The sequence below is a fragment of the Myotis brandtii genome, unplaced genomic scaffold (assembly GCF_000412655.1).
Source record: "Myotis brandtii unplaced genomic scaffold, ASM41265v1 scaffold182, whole genome shotgun sequence".
NCBI lineage: Eukaryota > Metazoa > Chordata > Mammalia > Chiroptera > Vespertilionidae > Myotis > Myotis brandtii.
In genome coordinates, this window is record NW_005356751.1 from 785,874 (window position 1) to 811,908 (window position 26,035).

General features: G+C 38.7%; 1 protein-coding gene across 10 annotated transcripts in view; it reads left to right on the plus strand.

The window, feature by feature from the left end:
* The window catches only part of FAM214A (family with sequence similarity 214, member A), a 93,408-nt gene that overhangs the window by 28,622 nt on the left and 38,751 nt on the right, over nucleotides 1-26,035 (plus strand). For 2 of the 10 annotated variants that reach the window (XM_005863910.2, XM_005863909.2), the window contains exon 1: nucleotides 9,587-9,762. The exons of 4 other annotated variants lie outside the window; for them this stretch is intronic. In XM_005863910.2, coding sequence (XP_005863972.1) covers nucleotides 9,726-9,762 — 37 coding nt within the window. In that variant the 5' untranslated portion in view covers nucleotides 9,587-9,725. Of the gene's footprint in view, nucleotides 1-9,576; nucleotides 9,763-26,035 lie in introns of those variants that run through there. 4 more of the 10 variants (XR_001361632.1, XM_014537787.1, XR_001361631.1 and 1 more) reach the window with 4 other exon arrangements.

Here is a 26,035-nt window from a genome sequence, read left to right on the forward strand (position 1 = left end):
GGAGAGGTTTGTTCAGTGTATTGTAGTAGAAAGAGCACAAAGCAGGAAATCTTTCAGTCCATCATTTATAACTCCTTTCTTACAAATTGTTTCCCTGGGAATGTGTATTCTTCTTAAGTTGGTATACTCGCTGTTCAGAAGTTAGGATAACTATGCCTGTGTCTTTGAGGAAGTGTATTCAAATCTTTGTAATTATGTGTTGATTGAATACTGGTTCTGGGGGCATATTATTAGTCCAGCATATAACAACGCTAGCCTGTGCTTTTTCTTGCAGCTTATCTTGCAGAGTTCAGGTAGCTGCCAGGGGATTCTGAATGGCTAGCAATGAAAAAAACATCCTAGGTTACATGGTGGTACAGATTAAATTCCATCCTGAAGAGCTCAAGACATGAAAATGCTTTTATTATTCTGAAATTTCTCTCAAAATCATGCTATTGCTAGAAATCAGAGTAGGAAAGGTCCTCAGAGGTTGTCTCTTTCATTTTTACAGTTGAGAAAACATAAAGCCCAGAGAAAAGAAGGAATCTGTCCAACTACAGAACTAAAACTCAAATTTCCTGTAGGCCGGTTGAATATTTTCTGTACTACTTTACCTCTAGCAAGAGCACAGAGCACATTACCTGTAGGTTCTGGCAGCAAAAACGACATAATGGTCATCCAGCCTTCCTCAAGAAACTTGAAAGAAACAAAGGCTAGGTGGTTATATTTTAACATTGTTCTCCAGTTAATGTCTAGTACGTGCTGGAAACAAAATGATGAGTGAGGACTAACACGGCCTCTGGCCTCTGGAACTTGTAGCCAAATACAGTCTTTCCTGACTTTTTTTTCCAGAGTCAACAGACAAATCAGGACTGGAAGTTTCCATGTGCTGTTTGGAAGAGGCACAGGTGGGGAGTAGGGGAAGTAACCCAAGAGGAAAAGAGTATCAGAGGGCCTGCGCAGACTTGTAGAACTCCTACATTCCACTCTTCTTTTCTATTTGTGGTGGTCTCACACGTTTTTGGTTTGAGTGTGTGTGTGTGTGTGTGTGTGTGTGTGTGTGTGTGTGTGTTCTGTTCTGTTTTGAGAATGAGGAATGGAAATTTATTCTCAGTCAGTGCAGGTTTCAAATGAGGTGCTCCCTTCCTGAGGCTTTCTCGATTTTCCCCTCTAGGCAATGCAGCTGAAACCTTCCTGGTCTAAAAGGTTAGAAACTACTTGAGACATTCAAATCACAAGTACTTTCCACTGACCTGCTGGGTGAAATGATTGTATAAACCGAAATTGTGTTGAAAATGGAGAGCTTTGATGGATTGACTGTAGCATTTGTATGAGGAAAAAGAAAACTCCTGTCTCCCTCTACACAAAAAGGTATACTCAATAGGTACATTCCTTTGGAATCTACACATCTGTGACCCTGGAAGTGTAGTTAAAGGTTTGTAGAACTCAGTTATGGCAGCCTGTGAGGTGTGTGAATTCTGGTTGCAAATGTCTAGCAACTACTTCTTTATCAAACTCTATTTAATAAAATAAAAATACCAACCTTGAGTATATGCTTCCAAAGCCCATGTTGGTTGCATGTGATAAAGTAGAATACCTATTGGGGGACATTGTAGGGGATGGTGGTAATTGAGAGACAGTATCAAATGGAGCTGTGGCTTTACATTTTTTTGCCTGCCACCATGGCTGTTGTGGCTCAGTTGGTTAGAGTGTTGTCCCGAGCACCAGAGGGTCTCGGGTTTGATTCCTGGTCAAGGTTCCATCCCCAGTAGGGGGCATGCAGGAGGTGGCCAATCAATGTTTCGCTTTCATATCAATGTTGTTTTTTTTCTCTCTCTCTCTTCCTCTCTCTTCCTCTTTCTCTAGAATCAATGAAAAACATATCCTTGGGAAAGGATTTAAAAAATTATTTTTTGACTGCCCACAATTACAAAAAAAATTGATGTTGCTGCCCATAACAGCACTCTCTCTCCCAAAATAATAGTCTTAACTCAATCTTGCTCATGCAATGGTGGCACGTCTTTTTCCTATTTTATTTAAAAATGAAATAATAGTCCCAACACTTTAAGTTAATTTCATAGCACATTTAATCCTACAGATTGTTTTAGTATTTAGAACTAGAAAGACCTGGGTTTAAGTCCTGTTTTGTCACCTCTACGTACCTAACTTCTCTGGGCTTCATTTCCTCACTGGTTAAAATTGAGATAATAATGCCATTTATTTTATAGTTTTTTTTATAATGACATAACCTGAGTAAAGTGGTTGTGCCAGGCACTTAATAAACACATAACCAGTGGCTATTTTTCTCTCTCCAAAGTTTGTTAGCTTAGAGGATTGGGAGTGAAATAATGTAGAATCTTCTTCAGAGGGAAACTAATTCAGTTGTAGGTATGTTGGAGTTTTAGGTGTTATAGGTAGCCAGAAGAGTTTAGTCATATCATTTAGAAACAAGACTATATGAAATAGTCTGAGATTAGCAAATTTTAAAAATGCAAGCAAGCAGAGTATTAAAATTTCAGGGACTTAATGATTGAGTCTTTTTTTTATTATTATTATTAACTTCAGAGAGGAAGGGTGAGGGAGGGAGAGAGAGAGAAACATTAATGATGAGAGAGAATGATTGATTGTCTGCCTCCTGCAACCTGGGCATGTGCCCTGACCAGGAATTGAACCGAGACCTCCTGGTTCATAGGTTGCCGCTCAGCCACTGAGCCACGCCAGCCAGGCTAATTGAGTCTTTCTTAAAGCTACATGAGGTTTACTTAATTCTACACAACTGGTTTACTTTTTCAGATTTCTGCTAAAATTCTCCAAGATTTAAAATGCCGAATTTGTCATGTGTATGAATGACTATTGGCATAATTTGTAGAGGTTATGAGATCTACCAGTAATAGGTAGTTGTGGAAAAAAAATGACACAAGACTTGGAATTGATAGGTAAACCCACCAGCTGCCTTAAGCTCTTCATCTACAAAATAGTCTTTTCTTTTTTTTAAATTCTCACCCAAGGATATTTATTCCATTGATTTTAAGACACAGTGAAAGGGAGGGAATGGGGGGGAGGAAGAGAGAGATACATTGACATTTGAGAGACACATCAATTAGTTGCCTCCTGCACTTTAGTTGCCTTCTGCATGTGCCCTGACCAGGGCCAGGGATTGAACCCACAACTGAGGTACATGCCCTTGACCGGGAATCGAACCTGTGACCTTTCAGTCCCCAGGTTGACACTCTAACCCAGTGGTTCTCAACCTTCTGGCCCTTTAAATACAGTTCCTCATATTGTGACCCAACCATAAAATTATTTTTGTTGCTACTTTATAACTGTAATGTTGCTACTGTTATGAATCATAATGTAAATATCTGATATGCAGGATGGCCTTAGGCGACCCCTGTGAAAGGGTCGTTCGACCACCAAAGGGGTCGTGACCCACAGGTTGAGAACCACTGCGAGTCTAACCACTGAGAAAACTGGTCAGGGCTCTAAAAAGTCTTATTTCACAAACTTACAATGATCTAATGTACAGGTAAATGTAGTATACATTCGCTCCATGGGAATACTTTTAATAAAACATTTTTTTAAATCAAAATAAAAATATTCATGATTGGTTCTAGATTATGAGTCAATCAAACATACTATGTTTTACTAGCAGGAGATTAACAATATCCCAGAACATGTCTTTAAATGAGTATGGGTATAGGTAAAGGGAAGCCCATGTGCATCTTGGCACACATTTTATGTAATAGTGGTGATATTAATTTATAAAGACTAAGTATGTAGGCAATTAGAAGTGAATTCTTATACCTGATCTTGACTTGTGTGTGTACAAGATATTATTAGACAAAGTGTTTGTCCAGTAGCTTAGATTATAAATAACCCCTGTTCTAGCTCATTTTAAACAATGTAGTATGAACGATGCCAAAAAAACAGGCTAGAACATTTTCTTCTCTCCAAGATCTTAGATTTTGTAAACAGGGCTCTGCTCCTGGAACTAATCTAGGTCATTATAACCCAAATCTTTTGAAAGATGAGAACCCCAATTAAGACTCTTAGGTACTTTTTAATATTTAAAAATGAAGAAGTGTTTTAGCTCTTAGAAACACAGTATTCTTGGACTCTCTTTGGCCACTTGGTTATTTGTGCCATGCCATAATGAATACAAATCACTGAGTAATTTCAGCAATAATGATTGCTAGGAATCTCCATGGGAGTGGAAATTAATGTACTTTATTATGGCTTAATTTATCCCAATACTGACTTAACACCATAACATTTTGTTTTTGAATAAAAAGTGATTTTTAAAAAAATAAAGTAATTTTTTTTAAAAAGTGATTTAATGAGAAAAACAATAAATTTCCCTAATTTCCAAAATTGGTAACAATGTTAAATTTTAGCTGTTGTTTAGTCTTTCTTGCAAATTAGCTATTCAGCTGTGAAATGTATTGTTAAATGTGACATATTTAAGAAACTTTAAAAATATCAGTGTCATAAAAATCATTCTTTGGTAGTCAAGATTTAAATTTCATCCCCATTGTTATTAATATGGGATACTGCTAATGGATTGCCCTTTATTTGTTGGAGTGGGTGTGAATACTACGTGTGTGTGTATACACATGCACAGTCACATTTACTAACATCCTGTAGACCTGCTGTTTGCACAGGAAAAGAGGAAACCTAAATTGCTTGAGAGCCAAGTACTCAGCTAGATGGTTTATACCTCTTAGAGAAATCATTATTCCCACTTTATAGATGAAGAAATAGATTCAGATAGGTTAAATAATTTTTTATTGATTGATTTTTAGAGACAGAAGAAGGGGGGGGGAGAGAGATTTGTTGTTCCCACTTATTTATTTATGTATTTATTGGTTGATTCTTGTATATGCCCTGACCAAAGATCAAACCCAAAACCTTGGTGTATCAGGATGATGCTCTAACCAACTGAGCTACCAGGCTAGGGCTTTGGTTAAATAATTTGATAGCACAGCTTGTTAAGTGGAAAGAACTTGAGCCTTAGACTATCTGTCTCTTCTCCATTATGACCTACTACTTGAAGGGATCATTTCCAGTAATGAGTTGGATTTTGTACAAACATGTTTATATTTCTATCCCCTAGAAGACCACCAGGGATGACAATAATCCTATTGGTATAGCACTTTGCTGTTTTCAGATAACTTTATCCTATCTTATTTGATCCTTACAACATATCAACATTGCAGGCAAAAAACAAAAAATACTGACGTAAAATGTGAGCAATTTCAGAGAAGTGCTTAAGATCACAAGGCTGATGAGAGATAGAGTTTAGATTAGAACCCAGATCTGTGGTTCCTGGTCTAGTGCCCTTTTCTACTCCCTGTACCTTGTCTGGATTAGGTATGTGATCTCTGAGCATAAAATACTGAAGTTTTACAGACTGAATCTTTTATTGTGTCATGTAGTGATCACAGTACAGCTATAGTCTGGCTCCCCTATTTAGCAGTCCCGTTTTCCTGTAGTATTAGTATGACAGTTTTGAGGTGTAATGGGCTGTAGTGTTGGTTATTGAATGTAATAATTGGGAAATGTTGACTTGAGATTTCTGCATTTAAACTTTATTTTTGTGTGAGGCCACATTTGCCTTATGGAAATGTATATAAGAAAGAAATTGTTAGGAAAGGATAGTAGTGGTTTAGAGCATGCACATTAGATTTTGGAAGACCTACATTTGAATCCTGGATTTGCCCACTTAGTTCTGGTTACTTGGGCAAGGAATAAGACAGTAGTAGCTACCACAGGGTCAGAGGATGGGTAGTAGAGAGATTAGCACCATACCTGGCCAATAGGCCTTACACATACAATAGCTATTTAATCATTACCTTTGATGGCCTTTTTTTATAGCAATATTTTCTTTTGTTTAGAAAGTATCTAATCTAGAATGATTATCTCTAAAGTATCTTAAAAGTAGATAGTTTTCAATTACTTGTCTCTAAAAGAGAGCATACATGACATGAAACAATTGATATTTTAAATTATTCCATTTTGTATTTGAAATATGTAGTTTAAAAAAAAACTCATAAAAGATCTGCTTTCCTATTTATTCCATTACATTACGATAATATGAGTAATTTATATTTCTTGAGCTGGTTGTTTGGAGAACACAGTTATGACCATGTTAGGTGGGGTACAGGGAATGTATGGGGTTTTTTCATGGCTGGGGGTGGAGAAATAAGAATCTGGGACTAGTATTTAGTATAGAATTTCATATTATTCAGATTCCTAACTTGTAGGCTCTTGAGATCTACAAAGTAGATAATGTGTCGATATGTTACAGCACATTCATTTACAGCTTTGTATGTACCAAGATGAACAAACAAGGGAAAAGCAAGCATTTTTCAGGATTACATAAAGTGTCATTTTGAAATTTATTGGAAAACTGGCAGCACATTGGAAGCATTTCACTAAATAAACCTCTTGGTTGGGTTTTACTTTTGAAGATGGCATGTCTCTTAGAGTGCATGTTATTCACATATAATTATGTTTCTGACGAAATTTAATATTTTTTCTGGAAATTCTCTTTGTATATGCTGTTAACCAATAGTTTTAGATTGTAGATATAGGATTTCATTAGCCTTTAATTTAAAAGTTTATGGATTATAACTCGAAATATTCCAAAACAATTTAGAGATTATATATTATTCCTTTTTTGAAAGATATAGGAAGAGGTTAATTTTGAATTATAAAGTTATTCATCCAAAAATTTTATTTCCTTTGTCTTCTAGTTGTATTTCATAAGTAAACAGACCTTTAGAGCTGATTTTCTTATTCGAACACTGTGAATAATGATGCTTGTTCTATTTACCTCCCATAGTTGCAAAACCAAATCAAATACTATCCTATATAATAAAAGGCTAATATGCAGATGGTCATGACACCCTAATGCCGTAACGACCGATCAGCAGGAGGCTGCGTGCGTGGCAGGCGCGGGTCTCGTGTGATTTTGAGGTGCCACGGGTGGGCGGCAACTCGACTCAGGGTCCTGTGGCATGCCCCAAACTCTGAAAGGAGGAAGATTTTCATATACATTTTACTAATCTTGTGCAATCTCTAACACTTCTATTATAGAGAAAGGGCAAATAGCAATATTAAAATATTTCCTCTAATTAATTCCCTTTTAATGTGCACGAATTTCGTGCACTGGGCCACTAGTATGTATATAAATCAGGCATGGTGTTAGGTAAGCAATAATGTGGACAAAGCATTTACAGTGTAGTGGAGGAGAATTTTATTAAACCAGTCACTTTGCAAATAATGTTTTGCAAATTATTTCACATTGTATGAGCTAAGTACTAAGAAAAAAGTACAGGGAACCTGACTAGTCTTGGGTCTAGATTGAAAACTACCTGGGGAAGAGAATTTAAGCTGAGACATCAATTGAAGGCATTGTGGAAGACCACTCCTAGTGGAATAGGAATAGTATTTGCAAAGAAGCTTAAGGGTCCTTAGTAAGTAAAAATCCAGTCTGGCTGGCAGTAAGCACCCTTTAGCCTTCACAATAGCCCTGTGAGTTAACTCTATTTTACAGATAAGAAAACTGAAGCTTAGGGTGGTTCAGTAATTTATATAGGGTCTTGCTGTTTGTAAATGGCAGATTCATGTTTTGAACCCAGTTTGGTTGGCCCAACTCCAAAATCCTTATTCTATCTGCTGTGCCATTTCTTTTTCTGAGTCACTTACCTCATAGGCTTATTGTACTCCCAAAACCCATCTTCCCTCTTGTTATTTCTCAGAGGGCTTTCTAGCTCTCCCTATGGCTAATTGTGGAGCCAATGATCAAGTGCTTTCTTTATGCTAAGGTAACAATGGGGCTTAACTCCTGCAGGTTATACACTGTCTACTCTTACTTGTATGCTATAGAACAGCGATTTTCAACCTTTTTCATCTCATGGCACATAAACTAATTACTAAAATTCTATGGCACACCAAAAAATACATTTTCTGCCGATCTGACAAAAAAAAAAGTATAATTTTGATTCATTTACACCAGACAGCTATTGTTTTGGTTGTTGTCGGGGTTTTTTTATTTGACAAACTAAGGGAAAAAGAGGTCAGTGTTCCTGACTAAATAGTCAGGTATTGCATGTTTTAAAATTCTTGTGGCATGCTGGTTGAAAATCACTCCAGAACTCCAGGGATCCTAGAAGCTTTTGTAGGGGTAGGAATCTTGCGGATTCTGGGGCTCATAGGCAACTGCAGTGTTGTTTGTGGCCTCCCATTTAAAAATAGCCTCGTGGTGCTCATGGGGTACTTTAATGGAGCCAACGTTTCCATCAGCCTCTGCTCCCTACCCCCAAGACACTCCAGATAAACAAAGATCTGAGTAATAGCAGTGCGCTTCTGCTGTAGCCTCTGCCGACTCCCACAAACCTGCCTGCCGCCACTAATAACGCACTTTATTGGAAGCATGCAAGTAAAAAGGGTCCCATTGCTGTAAAAGTTTGAAAAACACTATCCTAGTTTATGTGATGTTCTGGGGAAGTGTTTCCTAAATGAGGTGGTTTTGTTTTTCCTCCTGATCCTTCATATCTGCTTATCTCCTACTACCTGCAATAATCCCCCCAGACATCTTTGTAAGTTGGGGAGGGATTTTGTTGTTAAAGCTTGTAGAGATAGTGCAGACTCTGTAGACTGAAGCTCAGTACTTGAAACCTGAAAAAAAAAAACAACCTCCTATGCCTTTATATTTCCAGATACTTTCATGATAGAGAAAAATAAATGAATTCAGGCTAAATGTCATTGTTGTTTTATGTAAGAAGAGATGTTTTGTTAGTTTATTTTTTCTATTTTTTTCAGTGTTATCTTTTTATTGAATTTATTGGGGCGACATTGGTTTCAGGGGTACAATTAGACAATACATCATCTGTACATTGTATTGGGTCTTCACTACCAAGAAGAGATGTTTTAAAGCCAATATCTAGTTAAATCTCTTATTGTTGCCAGAGTTTACTGAGTAACTGATTATTTTTCCTTTTTCAATATTTTTCTAACCCATCTGTTAACCTCAGATTTCCTCGCCCGCTTAAAAGGCACTGCATACACTTGAAGGGGGGCTGTTTCGGGCCCTCATCCATGTTAATTAACTGGGTGTGCTTTTCTAAGAACTGTGAAGTTTATGGGAAAGCAGTTCCTAGTCCTAGGTAGACGGAGGTTGATGCTTTCTTTTCATTGTAAATGTTTGTATCTCCGTGGTTTCAAGGGGGTTTCACTTGGTAGAACCTGATTTACTTGAAACTCGAAGTAATAAATCTATTCCCCCCACCACCACCCTTTGTCCTCAGTTTTCTGTGCAACACGGACTGCAATGTTTGCCTTACACATGTCTCTCTGTAAAAGCACCCAGAGACGCACACTGTAGGGGCTCGTGCTAGAATACCCTGTCATTGCCGCTCTGCTGCGCCTGGCTTTCAAGTTGCCTCACCACAGCCGAGTTGGTAAGAGGAGCAGAGACAACAGCGTAGCGCTGCCAAGTAGACAGGAAGCCGTAGTGGACCCGGCGAGCGGGCCGAGCACGCCCCGCGTCCAATCAGCGGTGAGTGCTGTTGCTATGTGCGCTCTCACTCTGCTGCCTTTGTGAGCAGCCGTGGAGGGAGAGCGGAATCAGCACCCACCACTGAGCATTTGTTCTAACCACTGCAGACATCTGGATCCCTCAGTTACTGGCTGCCGAGCAGTTGACAGCCAGAAGGCAACTTCTTTCATGCGAGGATTCCAGTATGGTTTTCAGTGGAAACAAAGGGCCTCGCAGAGAAGGTGTGTAATGAAGTGTTTTTAACGGCATTATTTTTAAAGCTTCCAATTTTCTGTAGCTGTTTACCAGGTGTGGTGTTTGCTTTGCATGGGTTTGTCATAAATAGGTCAAGAAAAATGATCTTACTTTGAAAAGCATTGAACTTGGGGAATTTTATTTAGCTTCCTATAGCCTGTTTTCTTTGAACAGCATTGCTTTAGAGATGATTAAAATGCTGATCTGAACAATGAGTAGGAAGAAAAGAAACCAAAATACAATGGGCTCACTCTAATGGGGTGTGAAATAAGATAAAAATGAGAATACTAGGAAGAGAATAGGGTCAGCCAGAACCATGAACTGCATTTGAGGGCAGGAGGTAAAAATAAAAGCTGTTAAGGAGAATGTATTTGAAATAAGTTACATGTTTTTAACTACAATCTGTTGTTTATGAATTTGACAGATTGTCAGAATTTAGGTTAGTGAGAATTTGACATAGTTTAAGGAATTGATGTACTTACTCTTTTTACAAAGGATTTCTGAAGAAGCTACCTCCAATTGTACAATTTCGTAATTATTTGATCTGTTGACTAATTCTGTGCAGTTCAGATAAAGGGTAGTAGTATAATCCAACAGCAAAGTCAGTGTTGTGTTCTATTAAATGTCCATCTAGAAAATTGAAAAATAAAATAAAGGATTTTGAACACAGCATATCATAAATGGTTAAGATCGTATTTTAAAATTAAAGTAGACCTCTTAATTCCATATCTGACTTAGTAAATACTAGTAGAATATAGTAGTGTCTTATCTAATTAAAGCTCACTAATTCAATATTTGTAGTACTTGAACACAATGTGTGTTACGGTTTGGTTTTATGGGGTCTGGAAAAACCAGTTTATCCAACTGATTATAAGAAAGTTTTAAAATACCCTAGATAAACAAGTGTTTTTCCATGTTCTCAAATACTGTGAAATCATAGAGTTTACATAGTTGATTTAGCTAATGATTCCTTTAAGTTAATCAAAGCAGAGAAGACTAATTAGCATATTATCCATTTATGAACAGTTTTCTTTTGCTCATTCAGTTTCACCTGGTTGTGTAAGTAGCTCCTTTTTAATTAGAGATTTATGTCTGATGAATAAAATTAGTATAATATAAATTCAAAGTTAACATTCAAGCTTTATTTCTTATCTCTACAAATATATTTTGGAATCAGATTGGTTTTGATGGTGGTGTTCTTTCCAAGAAGTACCTGTCATTAGGAAGGCTTAGCAATCAGTGTTAGCATTATTTGATAAGTGACGAGAGTTATTTCTTTTCTTTGAAAAGAACTTAAAATATATCTCATGTTTTTGTGCCCATTACTGGTCACTTTTAATGATGCATATCTAATACTTATATTAAGTTAAAGACTTCAAATAGTAGATGCAAATATACAAAATAAATTGTCCTTAAACATTAAAGGAGTGTTTCTCACATGAACTGACATGTTGCTGAAATTTAAGAGACTCTGGCATGTCTCAGTTTTTCCAGTTGTTAGGTGTAGTCCTAAGCTTGAACTTTATAGGAGTTATAAAAATTAGAACAAAATGAAGAAAGCTATTATATTCTTTGGACTCAGTGGCATCCACAATATAAAGCACTCATTTGCAGAAGAGGAGCAGTGAGGGGGTAGGGGCTGGGAGGCAGAGTTATGTTAAGAAGATTAAATAATAACTAACCATATGGAGGTCACTCTAGTCATTTCCGTTTTTTGAGCTATCATTCTCCTCACAATTACTTTTTTAAAAAAATTATAGAACCATAAATACCAAAGCTTTGCTTGAATTGGTTTGCTGCCCTTTTCCCTTGGTTTATTTCTTAAGAATTAATAGGCTTCCAAGAGCAGGCTGATTTTATTCATATATTGCAAAAGATAAAGGAACATGATATTGGCAAGAAAATTGAGCCTATTGCTGTGTCACACAAAAGCTATGTCTTTGTGTTGCAGGAGGAACAGTCCTGGAAGAATCCCAGATTTTGTGTTTTTTTTCTGTTTGTTTTCTTTCTTTCTTTTTAAATATGTTGTTACTAATATCATAGAGAGTAAGGGAGAGGGAGAGAGAGAGAGAGAGAGAGAGAAACACTGATGTAAGAGAAAAACATTGATCAGCTGCCTCCTGCATGCTCCCTACTGGGAATCGAGTCTGAAACCTAGGCATGTGCCCTGAATGGAATCGAACCATGACTTCCTTGTTCATGGGTCGATGCTCAACCACTGACCCATTCAGGCTGGGTGGAAAGATCCCAGATTTTATTCCTGGGCTCGGCCCCTAAACATTTATTTTGTTTTGTTAATCCTCACCTGAGGATATTTTTTCCCTTGATTTTTAGAAAGATTAGAAGGGAAGGGGAGGGACAAACATTGATGTGAGAAACATCGATGTGAGAAACCCATCAATTGGTTGCCTCTTTCATGTGCCCCGACCTGGACCAGGGATGGAGCCTGCAACTGAGGCATGTGCCCTTGAGTGGAATCCAACCTGAGACCCTTCAATCTGCAGGCTGACACTCTAACCATTGAGCAAACTGGCTAGGGCTTTTTAAAATTTTATTTTAAATTCTTTTTTTTCCAATATATTTTTATTGATTTCAGAGAGAAGGGAGAGGGAGAGATACAGACATCAATGATGAGAGAGAATCATTGATCAGCTGTCTCCTGCACGTCCCCCACCGGGGATTGAGCCAACAACCCTGGCATGCTCCCATGACTGGAATCAAACCCGGGACCCTTTACTCCACAGGCTGACGCTCTATCCATGAGCCAAACCAGCTAGGGCTATTTAAATTCTTTATTGTTGAAGGTATTGTACAATGTCTCCTTTTCCTTCCATTGCTGAAATCAATTATATATATACTAGAGGCCCAATGCATGAAATTCATGCAAAGGGCTCGGCCCTCACAGCCCTGGCTACCTCAGCTGCCCTCACATCCCCGGCTTCGTCCAGAAGGTAGTCCGGATGGTCGTTATGCTGTTTGGTCTAATTAACATATTAGCTCTTTATTATAGAGGATACTAGAGGCCCAATGCATGAAATTCGTGCATGGGGGGGGTCCCTCAGCCCAGCCTGCATCTTCTCCAATCCGGGACCCCTCCAGGGATGTCCGACTGATAGGAATCGGGCCTAAATCGGCACTCGGACATCCCACTTGCAATTTGGGACCACTGGATCCTAACTGCTCACCTGCCTGCTTGCCTGATCACTCCTAACCATCTCTGCCTGCCGGCCTGATCGTCCCTAACCACTCTCCCCTGCCAGCCTGATCGCCCCTAACCGCTCTCCCCTGCCAGCCTGGTCACCCCTAACCACTCTCCCCTGCTGGCCTGATCTCCCCTAACCATTCTCCCCTGCCTGCCTGATTGCCCCTAACCACCTTTGCCTTGGCCCACCACTGTGGCTTTGTCTGGAAGAATGTCTAGAAGATGTCCAGTCTATCCAGTCTAATTAGCATATTACCCTTTTATTAGTATAGATAAGTGAGATCATGTGATACTTGTCTTTCTCTGATTGGCTTATTTTGCTTAGCATAATAACCTCCAGGTCCATTCATGCTGTCTCAAGAGGTAAAAGATCCTTCTTTTATACAGCTGCATAATATTCCATTGTATAAATAAACCACAGTTTTTTATGCATTCATCTACTGATGGGCCATTGGACTGTTTCCAGATCTTAGCTATTGTAAACTGTGCTGCTATGAACATAGGGGTGCATACATTCTTTCTGGTTGCTGTTTCGGGATTCTTAGGATATATTCCTAGAAGTGGGATCACTGGGTCAAATGGCAGTTCCATTTTTAATTTTTTGAGGAAATTCCATACTGTTCTCCACAGTGGCTGCACCAGTCTGCATTCCCACCAGCAGGGCAGAAGGGTTCCTTTTTCTCCACATCCTCGCCAGCATTTGTTTGTTGATTTGTTGATGATAGCCATTCTGACAGGTGTGAGATGGTTCCTCATTGTCGTTTGATTTGCATCTCTGATGATTAGTGACTTTGAGCATGTTTTCATATGTCTCTTGGCCTTCTGTATGTCTACTTTCGAAAAGTGTCTTTTTTCCCCCAGTAAATGAAAGTTCCTGTTCAATATCAAAACTTCAGATTAATAACAGATGTTTATAATTTGATTAAATGTAGTAGCATTGCTAGAGTATTTCAAGTCTCAGAATTTATTGTTTAACAATAGAAATTTGTCTTATTCTATGTCAAATCTTTAAATCTAAATCAGTTACACTTTTGTGTACATATAAGTAGAAAAATATTTCAGTTCTCAAAAATGGTGATTTTTTTAAAAAGACCTTTAAATTTTATTTTTCAATTACAGTTTACATTCAATATTATTTTGTATTAGTTCCAACATAGTGGTCACACAACCATATACTTTACAAAGTGTTCCTCCTGATACTTCCAGTACCCACCTGCCACCATACATAGTTATTATAATATTATTGACTATATTCTCTGTGCTGTATTTTACATCCCTGTGACTACTAGTATTTTGTAACTACCAATCTGTACTTCTCAATCCCAGCCCCTCAACCCCCACTCCTCTCTGGCAGCCATTTGTCTTTTCTCTGTGTCTATGAGTCCGTTTCAAAAAATAGTGAATTTCTTTTTTTTGTCTTGGCCACTTGATAACGCATAGCAAATAGAAATGCTCACATTTATCAGATTCAGTGATTGCTATAATTGATTTTATTTTAAATAAATTCTTTATTTTGAAATCACCAGGCAATATTATGTAAGTAGTATCTCATATACAGTTCTTCAAAAAATTCTCTAATTTAAAACCTCAGGTTGGGAAGGGATAACAATTGGAGTTTTTCTTTTTCTCGACAAATATGTGAAATCTCTTTTAAATCATTACTATTTCAAGTATTGCCCAAATGTTTGATTCCTATATGTATACTATTAAAAAGTTTAATGTACTTGTTGCTTTTTCTTTAATTCTCATCTGAGGATGTTTTACTGATGAAAAAGAGAGAGGGGGAGAGAGAGAAAATATGAGAGAAACATGTTTTTTTAATTGGTTTCAGAGAGAGGAAGGGAGGGGGAGAGAGAGAGAAACATCGATTGGTTGCCTCCCGCATGCACTTTGGGGATTGAACCTGAAACCTAGGTATAATACGCTGACTGGGAATCTAACCGGCAACCTTTAGGTGCACAGGATGATGCTCCAACCAGCTGAGCCACACCAACCAGGGCCTGTATGTATGCTTTAAGTGCTGTGTGACACATGTTTCTTTGACCCTTCCTTGAAGAAATTCCTAGTTATTCATATTCTGATTCCAAAAAAATGATTTGATTATCATAGTCAGCTGGGCAGGGAATTTTAATTTTTACAACTTTTGTCAGGCCTTTTCACATGGCAACAGTGCTAGTGCATAAACTGCATTGTTTTTGCGAAAAGATAGTAAATCTTTTTTATTCCTTTTACTTTCAGATGTTACACTATCTAAAGTCAAAGACCCAAGTTTTATTATTTATTTATTATTTTTTAAAATATATTTTTATTGATTAGAGAGAGGGAGAGAGAGATAGAAACATCAATGCTGAGAGACAATCATTGATTGGCTGCCTCCTGCATGCCCCCTACTGAGGACCAAGCCCACAACTCCTGCATGTGCCCTGACAGGGAATCGAACCGTGACTTCCTGGTTCATAGGTCGATGCTCAACCACTGAGCCATGTCAGTTGGGCCTGAGTTTTAAAAATATAGTTGTTTGCAGTATTGCTTGAATTTGATTATATAATCTTTTGTGGTGCAGCCAAGTTAAAAGTGGTTGCATGCAGGCTATTAATTGAGAAACTGAAGTATCTTCTTGTTCTTTCTTCACTGGTCTCCTCAGTTTTTTTCATTCAAAAACTTCTGAACATCAAAATATTTGATTTATAAGGTTTACGATAAGCCCAGGGACATTAAAGTAATAAATTATAGTAAGTAGTCAAGATAGGGTAGAAAAATAAGGCTCATAAGTAATTGGGCCTCAGATTTTGCTGTAAGCTTCTTGTCATACAGAGTATGAAAGGGAAACTACCAGTCAGTTTTCTATTGTTTAACACTTTATTGCCAATTTGCCATTAAAATTTAAGTTGGTTTCCATTTTCTTAATATTTAGACTTTTTGGGCTCAAATTTGGGATAGCTTGTCCTGTCCTGCATGATTAATTATTATTTTGCTATGTGATGCTGTGCATGGTTTCGCCTCTTTGAGCCTTAGTGTCCCCACCTGTAGAAAGAGGTCTTTGGGTAATTGTGGAGTTTAAATTGAAAGAAGGTATGAAAACTACTTAGATTAGTGACACAGAGTTAAGACTCAATAAAAATATGAGATTTTATTATAGTAAACTTTCCTTTAAAATTATTCTACATTTTGCCCTGGCCAGCTTGGCTCAGTGGATAGAGCGTCGGCCTGCGGACTGAAGGGTCCCGGGTTCGATTCCGGCCAAGGGCACATGCCTGGGTTGCGGCTCCATCCCCAGTGGGGGATGTGCAGGAGGCAGCCGATCAATGATTCTCTCTCATCATTGATGTTTCTATCTCTCTCTCCTTCTCTCTTCCTCTCTGAAATCAGTAAAGAAATATATTGTTAAAAAATTATTCTACATTTTAAAATTCTGAGAATTTTCAGTATAGTTTTTTTTAGATTTTCCCCCTGAGCTTTTTATATGCAAGTATACTTTTCTAAGGTAGGAACTTCGTGATCATGGAAATATGGGGATTTATTTATTTTTTTTTTTAATATATTTTTTATTGATTTCAGAGAGGAAGGGAGAGAGAGAAACATCAGTGATGAGAGAGAATCATTGATTGGCTGCCTCCTGCATGCCCCCTACTGGGGGTTGACCCCACAACCCGGGCATGTGCCCTTGACCAAAATTGAACCTGGTACCCTTCAAGTTGGCAGGCCGATGCTCTATCCACTGAGCCAAACCAGCTAGGGCGAAATATGGGATTTAGAAGAAGGAAGAGGGTTTGAAGGGAAGTACATGACTAAGTTTTTGAAGAAAGATAATAGTCAATAATAGTAAGAGAAAGTAAAACGGGAAGATAATTACAGAAAAAAGGCAGGAAGAGAGCATTTGTGCTCTTTGATGTTATTTTTGGTGTGTGTGTGTGTGTGTGTGTGTGTGTGTGTGTGTGTGTACACACGCCTGTGCACATGCACATGAGGGCCCACAGATGCTGAACTGCCTGACTACAGTTGCTAAGTCCACTGGGGATTTTTTTTACTGGGAAGTAGCTTATTTCTGACTTTTCTTTTGAATTCCTCAGTGAGGACTGGGCTAAGGATGACCTTGTATTTGCCACCTATATTGACGACAAGGGACAAGCCAGCTGCTTGGGAGCCAAAAATTAAATATCATCACTTACATACCTGTCTTGAAATATAAGACCTTCAAGAATAACAATCTCGTGGTGTAGGGCTAAATTTTTAACTCAAACTTCTAAGCCAAAATGTTCAGGAAATGCTTTTATTTGTCATTTTAATAAGTGTGCAAAATTTCAACTCTCCACAGAATTTTCATTGCTTTGATCGGTCATAATTTTATGTTATTTTGGGAAAGAGGTTTAATCTGGGTTCCAATCCTGGTTTTCCTGTTTTCTTTTTAAATGTGTTTTTATTGATTTTTAGAGAGAGAGGAAGGGAGAGGGATTGAGAAATAGAAACACTGATGAGAGAGAAACATTATTGATCAGCTGCCTCCTGCACACTCCCTACTGGGGATGGAGCCTGCACCCTGGGCATGTGCCCTGAGCGGTAATCAAACCCGCAACCTTTTGGTTTATGGGTTGATGCTCAACCACTGAGCCACACCGGCCAGGCCTGGTTTTCCTATTTTTATTAAGCACTAAGATTTTGTGAGTCCTGCATTAACTTATATTATTTAGCCACCCAATTAGCTGAAGATACAGGTTAGCTTATTGAGAATTAGAGAACTAACAGATGTAAAGAAAAGACAGTCTCTTCCACGTGTGCTCTATTTTATCACTGTCAATGCGTTCAATAGCACTGCCCAAGGCTTCTGCAAAGAGACTGTTTTGCAGTTGACATAAAGGGTCAGAGGACTCTTTTAGAAATAAGTACCCTAGTTTTACCTGATTGCGTTGCATTGGTGTATTTGCGTTGGGAACGCATACTTACCTTAAATTAAAAAATTCAAACAGAAAAGAACAGAAGCTGTGACTATGTTAGTGTTTCTCAGGTTGCTGTACTGATCCTTTTGAGAATCTGCTGAACTGTCTATCCCCTTGCTCGGAAAAAAAAAAAGCATCATAATTTTGTGAAAAATAGCCAGAGGTTCATAAATTCTTTGATTAAACATGGGTTCAGTCAGAGAATAAAGGCATTAATTTTTTAAATCGGGCTTAAAGCAGACTGGGAAAGGACTTCAGGATATGTACGCAAGCACAGTGTTAAGTATTGAGTGTAGCTTCTAGGGAGATGATACATTAGGACTCTTGCAGATAGGTTTGCCGGGTGTAGCCCACATTCCTGCGCTGCTTCCTGTAGTCTGGATGAGCTTTTGATAGAGAACCTAGCACAAAAGGACCAGGCTGGAATGCAGTGTTTAGGTGCCCAGGACTTGCGTGCCGTCTCTGACTATTAGAGGAGACCAAGGAGACACTCCTTTGGCCGTAGGCTACCTCCTGGAATCACTTCCAGAAATCATTCTGCACTAGAGGTGACAGGTCCAATGCTACGGATGCCATGTCGTTCCATCTTTGTTTGAGAGAACTGAGCAGAACTGATCTTACTGTGTGCTCAAGTTTCTCAACTCTTAATTAAAAACAACTATTCCATCCACTTTTTTTATTTTTAAAGGAGTTTTAGGTTTCTTGCATACAAATACACACTCAGTGGAAAATATGAATGTTGAGAGTACATAGAAGTAGGTGTAGGGGTCTATGTGGTAGAGGGAAGGAGGTTGAAAGGACAGAGTGTATTTTTTGAGACCAGTCTATGTTGTAACCATATTCCCACGAGGTAAAAATGTAAGACTAAATTAGGTTAAGCTTGAGGATAATTTTGGAAAGTTATGTGCCAGTTATCTGGGATTAGTAACAGTGGAACAAAACAAAACACTAGAATAGTGGGTTGTTGCTTTTGTAGCACAGGGCTGTCTTCTGAGTGTATAGCTAAATCTAAAACTTGTGGTTTTGAGAGAGGATTTTGTTTCCTTCTGTGACAATATTTTCTCAGCGTTTTGTCCCATGGTTCTTTCTGCATGGGGTGTGGAGTGGTAAGACCATATAATTAGGAGTAGTCCCACAAAGGACAGTGAAAAGGACAATATTTCCTACTTGAGGATTTTTAAGCCCTAAAACAGGGATGAAATAGGTCTAATGCAGTGGTTCTCAACCTTGGCTGCACATTAGAATCACCTGGGAATCTTTTTAAAATCCTGATTTCTGGGCCTCATCCTCCGGAAATTCTGTTTCTTTGTTATGGGGTGGGGCCACAACATTAGTAACAAAGAAACAGAATTTCCGGAGGATGAGGCCCAGAAATCAGGATTTTAAAAAGATTCCCAGGTGATTCTAATGTGCAGCCAAGGTTGAGAACCACTGGTCTAATAGTTTACACAGAGCACAGAAAAATGAAATTAAATAGGGTTAGTGCAGGTAAGTGTAGCTCTTACGTTTGTGCCCATGCATCTATGATGGCGTGGCTAGGAGCCTAATTCCAGCAGCCTTTAAGGAGGCAAAACAAATGGAAGCTGGTACATTTCCTCAATAACACTGACTAGTTCTAATTCTCTCACTTTAAATATCAAGTCCTCTGGGAGCTTTCTGTGATGTCCAGGATTGATTTTCTGCCTGTGCTTTCCCATAGCACCCTGATCTTCCCCTGCTATCATTTATCACATCACCACGAGTGAGGGTGATCTGTATTCCCTCCATACCACGGTCTGTGAGGCAAAGGCAGCTTGTTCTCCCAGGGCCTGCGGAGAAGAGCTGAACTTCAGGGACAGTCGTTGACATGTAGATAGTTCTCTTTCCCACTCTGATATTCTAGCCAATCTTTAAAATGACTTAAAATTCAGTTCTCTTTCTAGAGCTTGAGTGGCCCCTAATGCATTACACAAGCGCTCAGTAGGTATAGTGATGAATTTTCTCTATAATCCCATAAAAGGCTGTGGAGGCCCAGAAAGCAATTTGGAAATTAGAACTCAGAAAGTGCTCTCTTCTTTTTTATTTTTGACAACTTAAATATTTTTGCCGTGGGCTAGAGATTTGGTGATTACCTAATGCAATTTTATTATTTTAAGAAGAAATGTTTCCTTGTCCCATTTAAGAGACTTCTATTGATAAAGGGCATTAAAAACAACTCACAAAACTATGTCAGTACAAAATACAGAGTGGGAACTAGACCCCTCTTGATTTAAACTAAGACCTGCTTTAGAAGCAACAAAAGTTCAGGAAATTAGGTGTAGTGCATTGTTTTATGTGATGCATTTGTAGAATTTTATTTCCAACTTTGACTTTTTAAATGTGAAAAAAAAATTAGAAACAGTTGGCGAATAAAATACCAAATCCAAAAGAAGAATAAAATGATAATTATCTGCAAAGGGTAACAGCAAGGATTTATCACTTTAATCAGAAATAGGCGTGGCTCAGTGGTTGAGCATTGACCTATGAACCAGGAGGTCATGGTTCGAATCCCCGTCAGGGCACATGTCCAGGTTGTGGGCTCGATTCCCCCCGCCCCACCAGTATGGGGTGTGCAGGAGGCAGCCAGTCAATGATCCTCTCTCATCATTGATGTTTCTATCTCTCTCTCCCTCTCCCTTCCTTTCTGAAATCAATAAAAATATTTTTTTTTAAAGAAAGAAGCTGAAATAGGAAGAAAACCACATATGATGGAACATAGACCATTCATTATTTTAACATGTGTTCCAAGTGCTGGTTCATGCCACGCCCTGTGCTGGGCAGCAAGATCAGCTTGTTCTTATGGAGCTTAATGGGTTAGAGGAGAGATGCAAACACTGATTTAATTTTATTTGTGCTAAGTTTAAGGAAGGAAGAACGTAAGTTGCAATGAGGTCTTCTAAGAGAAATAAAAAGCCATGGAAGAGTGTAATGGGACTGGCTGAGCTGGGATTAGACCTAATGAAGAATTTGATGTTTAAGCTGAAATAGGGATCATCTCATCATTTGAGTTTAAGGAAGGAAGAACGTAAGTTGCAATGAGCTCTTCTCCTAAGAGAAATAAAAAGCCATGGAAGAGTGTAATGGGACTGGCTGAGCTGGGATTAGACCTAATGAAGAATTTGATGTTTAAGCTGAAATAGGGATCATCTCATCATTTCATACCCTATTTTTAATCTGTAGAACTTTAATCAAGTGGCAAAGTTAAAATTTTAACTCCATAAAAGTAGAAATTCTGTTACAAAATGTAATGAGAAAAGTTCCCATGCACAAGAGCAACAAACAAATCTAATTTTGAATGAACTTAATTGAAATATTTAGGACCTTTATTAAGAAAATATTAAAAATTCTACCAATGAATGTTTTAAAAGGCTTGTATAAATGGAGAGAAAGGCAGTCTTTTGAAAGTTAGATGAAGTGATTTTTGAGTCATTAGCTATAATTTTAGGAAATCATTGATAAATTACTGAAGACCAGAAAAGCAGGTAAGAAGAGTGTTAAGAGAGTTGGGAGTGCTCTCCTGATACACAAAATGATGTCACCTCCTTACCACAACATTTTTCCATGGTGTGGCTTTAAGAATATTGACATAATTGGAGAGAAGGATTACAACAGCTGAGGTGGGGTCATGTGGCCTGCCAGGAAGGGGTCCTGGGAACAGCAGGAGTTTAGTGATTCAGTGGAATACTACAGAGGGTGGGGCACCTTGAGGTGGCTCCAGGAGAGAATGAGTAGATCAGTTTAGCCAGAGCATTGGATGCATAAAGTAAAGGAGAGTAATGAGAGATGAGGTGAAAAAGGACCCTATCTACCCTTTTTCACCTCTTCTCTCATTACTGCCCCTCATGCATCCAGTGCTCCAGCCAAACTGAAAATGGTGAGGGATCAGATGTGGGAAGTTGTTTGAAGAAGGAGTCAGACTTTAACCATTGATGGCTTATTGGGGACGAGAAAGGAAGGAGGCAGAGATCATTGTAACATTTTGAGCCACAAAAACAAAAATAGCTGTGGTTGGGACAAGTTTCGTACTGTGATCAGCACCCCCCTGATTATTTTTAGTTTATAGTAGGCTAGATATACCCCCGTCGGTCTGTGATTGTGGCAAAAGTGGTACTAACAATAAATGGGATTGTATTACTTTGTAACTCCCAAAATTGGCACTCATAGAATCAGATGCTTAAATTGAAGGACCATCTAGTTTCACACACCTTCATTTCACAGGTGAGTTTGCTGAGTGAGGTCACCGTTTAACTGACCTTTCCCAAGGTCGTGAGGCTAGTTTATTATTAAAGCAGATTGGCACATTTATTTTCTAAACAGCTGATTTTAGAATAATACAACAATATTGACCGTAATAACTATACTCAATTGACTATAATTGGGTTTGTGAATTGGCTGAACTAACTTTTCTAAACAGCTGATTTTAGAATAATACAACAATAAATACTTGCTTGAGCGTAATAACTATACTTAATTGACTATAATTGGGTTTGTGAATTGGCTGAACTAAAACCAGTTTAATCTGGTTCTAGGAAATATTCTATACTTGGCTGACTGAAGTTGATAATGACCACAGAGTCATCCAATAAAACATTCATTAAAAGCATTGCTTAAGCATTAAATCCCCATGCTTGATCATTATCTTTATCAAAGGATACTGCCTTTGGCAGAGTACCATTTGAAAGGGGAAATAGAACAATATGAAACTGCCTTGGAGGAAAAACATTAGGGAGCAAAAAGTATTGTTTTTGTTTTCACCAACCTTATAGGGAGGTAGTATCTTTACAATAACCACTTACAATTAAACTGCAACTTTCCATTCTGAATAATTGATCTCCCCACATTTGTGCAGAGGTTAATGAATGGATGCACTTGAACAAACAAATGCTTACAAGGATGGCATTGTCTGTCTTCTTCAAGCGGTTGAGCCACTGAAGGAACCAGTGGGTATTCTTTCTCAGTGCTATTGCATCATCTCATTTTCTTTTTGGCAAGCTATCATTCTCATAGCCTTCTGGTCCATTGCCCCCCTCTTTTTTAGAATTGGCAGTTTTCCACTTTTGTGGAACATGGTCTCTACCCTCCCCATCATTGCTCCTTCAAATGATAGATTAGCTTCTCAGGCTGATTGAGGTGGGAGCAGAGGGCAGGGTGGGGAAGGACTTTGGGTTACTTCTATAATTAGTGGTAAAATATTGAACACTTTCTTGCTAAAATCAGAAAGAAGGTATTTAGTCTAGCCACTTCTATGCCACATTGTATACCAAGCCATTGCAGTAAGTAAAAGAAAAAATAAGCATTAGGACTGGAAAGAAAGAAGTAAAATTATTTGCAGTGACATGATTATTTACATAGGAAATTCCAACATATAAGATACAGAAATTAATGAGCTAGTCTCTGTCTTCAAGGAACTCACTCACTGGATTTTTAGCTTTAATACCAATAGGATAATAAGAAATATCTGCCTGAGGGAGGAAGGGATGTTTTGTTTATGCCTCTATTAAATGATTTTTAAACTGCTTCTTAAAAAGTAAAGGTTGGGGCCTTAAATTGTAAACAGTGGGAACCATTAAGGAGATTTAAGACAACATAATCACATTATATTTTAAATATAATTCTAACAAGGGATATGAGAATGTATGGGAAGGATCAGAGACTAGATGCATGGAGACCAATCACAGAGCTATTTTAACTATCCACATAAGAGACGGCCTTAGTAGTATTGGCAGAGATTATGGAACGAGGAAAAAAGTGGCTAGCTCTACTTAGGAGGTACAATTTATAGGACTCAATTGCCAAGTTTTTGGCTTAGGCAGTTGAGCATGGATAATATTAGACTATACAGGTTGGGGCAAAAGTAGGTTTACAATTTTGAGTATGTGAAACAGAATTAATTCTTGTATTATTTTCCATACAGACAACTGTAAACCTACTTTTGCTTAACCCTGTATAGAGAACTCAAGAGGAGGAGCAAATCTCGGGTTGGAGGTGCATGTCTAGTCAGGGGGAGTAGGTTATAATATTGGGCTTAGTGAATTCTACATGTATTTATCATTGTTTTTGTTTTTCTTTTCCCTTTATTCCCCACTCTTTTCTCTCTCTAATTTTCTCCCCTTACCCCCTACCTTGGCTTTATTAAGTAGCTGTGACAAATTACAAAAGATGGTTTTTTTCTTTTGAGTAAGACTAATTTAATGATTCAGTTGACATATCTCACTTCTGATCCTCACAACAATTTTCCAATATGGTTGGATAGTCATTATAATTGCTAGAGATTCCTGGTACTACTCAACTACTCCCCATTTCTCCCTCTGAGTTCCAACTGGAACTATGTATACACATGATTGATAGTAAAACAAAAAATGAAGTATTACTTTATTAACCCCATAATCTCCCAAGTGCAAGGCTTCTGGAAACCCATGTATGCCCGGTATTTTCACTCCCTCTTTTATTAATGGAAAACATCTAGGCTCTAGGCGCAGGCTGCAGCATGCCTTTTCCAGAAATCTGGAGCTAAGTACAAGACTGCTTCCTCTCAGTTTCAGGAATGGACAGGAAATATGGAGCCACATTCCTGACTTTTAGCTTTGTTGTATTGGTCAGCTTGGGCTGCCATAACAAAATACCAGACTGGAGGCTTAATCAACAGAAATTCATTTTCTCACAGTTATGGAGGCTGGGAAGTCCATGATCAGACTGACAGCTGATTTGGTTTCTGGTAAAGGTTCTCTTCCCGGCCTGCAGGCAGAGGCCTTCTTGCTGTGGGCTCATAGGGCTTTTCCTGGGTGCATGTGCCTGGAGAGAGAGGGAGAGGGTTCTCTTCTGCTTCCTATAAGGCCACCAGTTCTATAGAATTGTAATGACCTTATTTAGTCCTAATTACCTCCTGAAAGCCGTTATCTCCAAATGCAGCTGCTTTGGGGGTTAGGGTTTCAACATGAATTTTAGGGGAACACTATTCAGTCCGTAGCACTTGGTAACCTCACTTCAGAGTAAATGGATGGTCCAGTGACTATTAAAAATCACATCAGTCATTTAGTTTCCAAATATTTAGAGATTTTCCAGATATCCTTCTCTTACTGACTTATAATTTAATTCCATTGTGGTTGGAGAACACACTTTGGATGATTTAAATCCTTTAAACGTATTGAGACTTGTTTTATGGCCCAGAATATGGTCTGTCTTGTTAAATGTATTGTGTGTGCCTATTAAAGATCTGTACTCTGCTTTTGTTGAGTAAAGTGTTCTGTAAATGCTAGTTAGGTCAGGTTGGTGGAACTGTTTTTATATTCTCACTGAAATTCTGTTTCTTGTTCTATTGACTATCGAAAAGGGGAGTGTGTTGAAATCTCCAAATAAAATTGTGGGTCATCTGTTTCTCCTTATAGTTCTATCAGTTTTTACTTTATATGTTTTGAAGCTATTTTATTAGGTGCAAAAAAGTTTAGGGCTGTTATGCTCTTTGGATGGATTGGCCTCATTACCATTATGAAATGGCCATCATTATCACTCGCAACATCATTTGTTCTGTCCAGAGTCTATTTCATCTGATATTAATACAACTACTTCAGCTTTATTTCTTTTATTTAAAACTGGAGGCCCAGTGCACGAATTCGTACACAGGTGGGGTCCCTCTGGGTGGCCTGCAGGGATCAGGCCGAAACCCGCAGTCCAATGCCGCCTGCAGCTCCTACCTGCCACTCCCACTCATCCCGGCCCCACTGTTCCTGTTGTGGGCTCGCACCCAATCAGTCACGATTGGGAGAGGCTCAAGCTGGCACAGCAGCTCTTGCCAGCCATGAGCCCTGCGTCTGGTGCCCTCCCAAGGGGAGTGGCCTGTGGGATCAGACTGAAACCGGCTCTCCGACATCCCCCATAGGGGTCCTGGATTGCAAGAGGGTGCAGGCCAGGCTGAGGTACCCCACCGGTGCACGATCAGGCTGGGGAGGGACTGCAGGAGGGGTCCAGGGGTGTCTGGCCCATCTCTCTCAGTCCCGATCAGCTGGACCCCAGAAGCAAGCTAACTTACCGGTCAGAGCATCTGCTCCCTGGTGGTCAGTGCACATCATAGCAAGCAGTTGAGCAGCCTTAGCATATCATTAGCATATT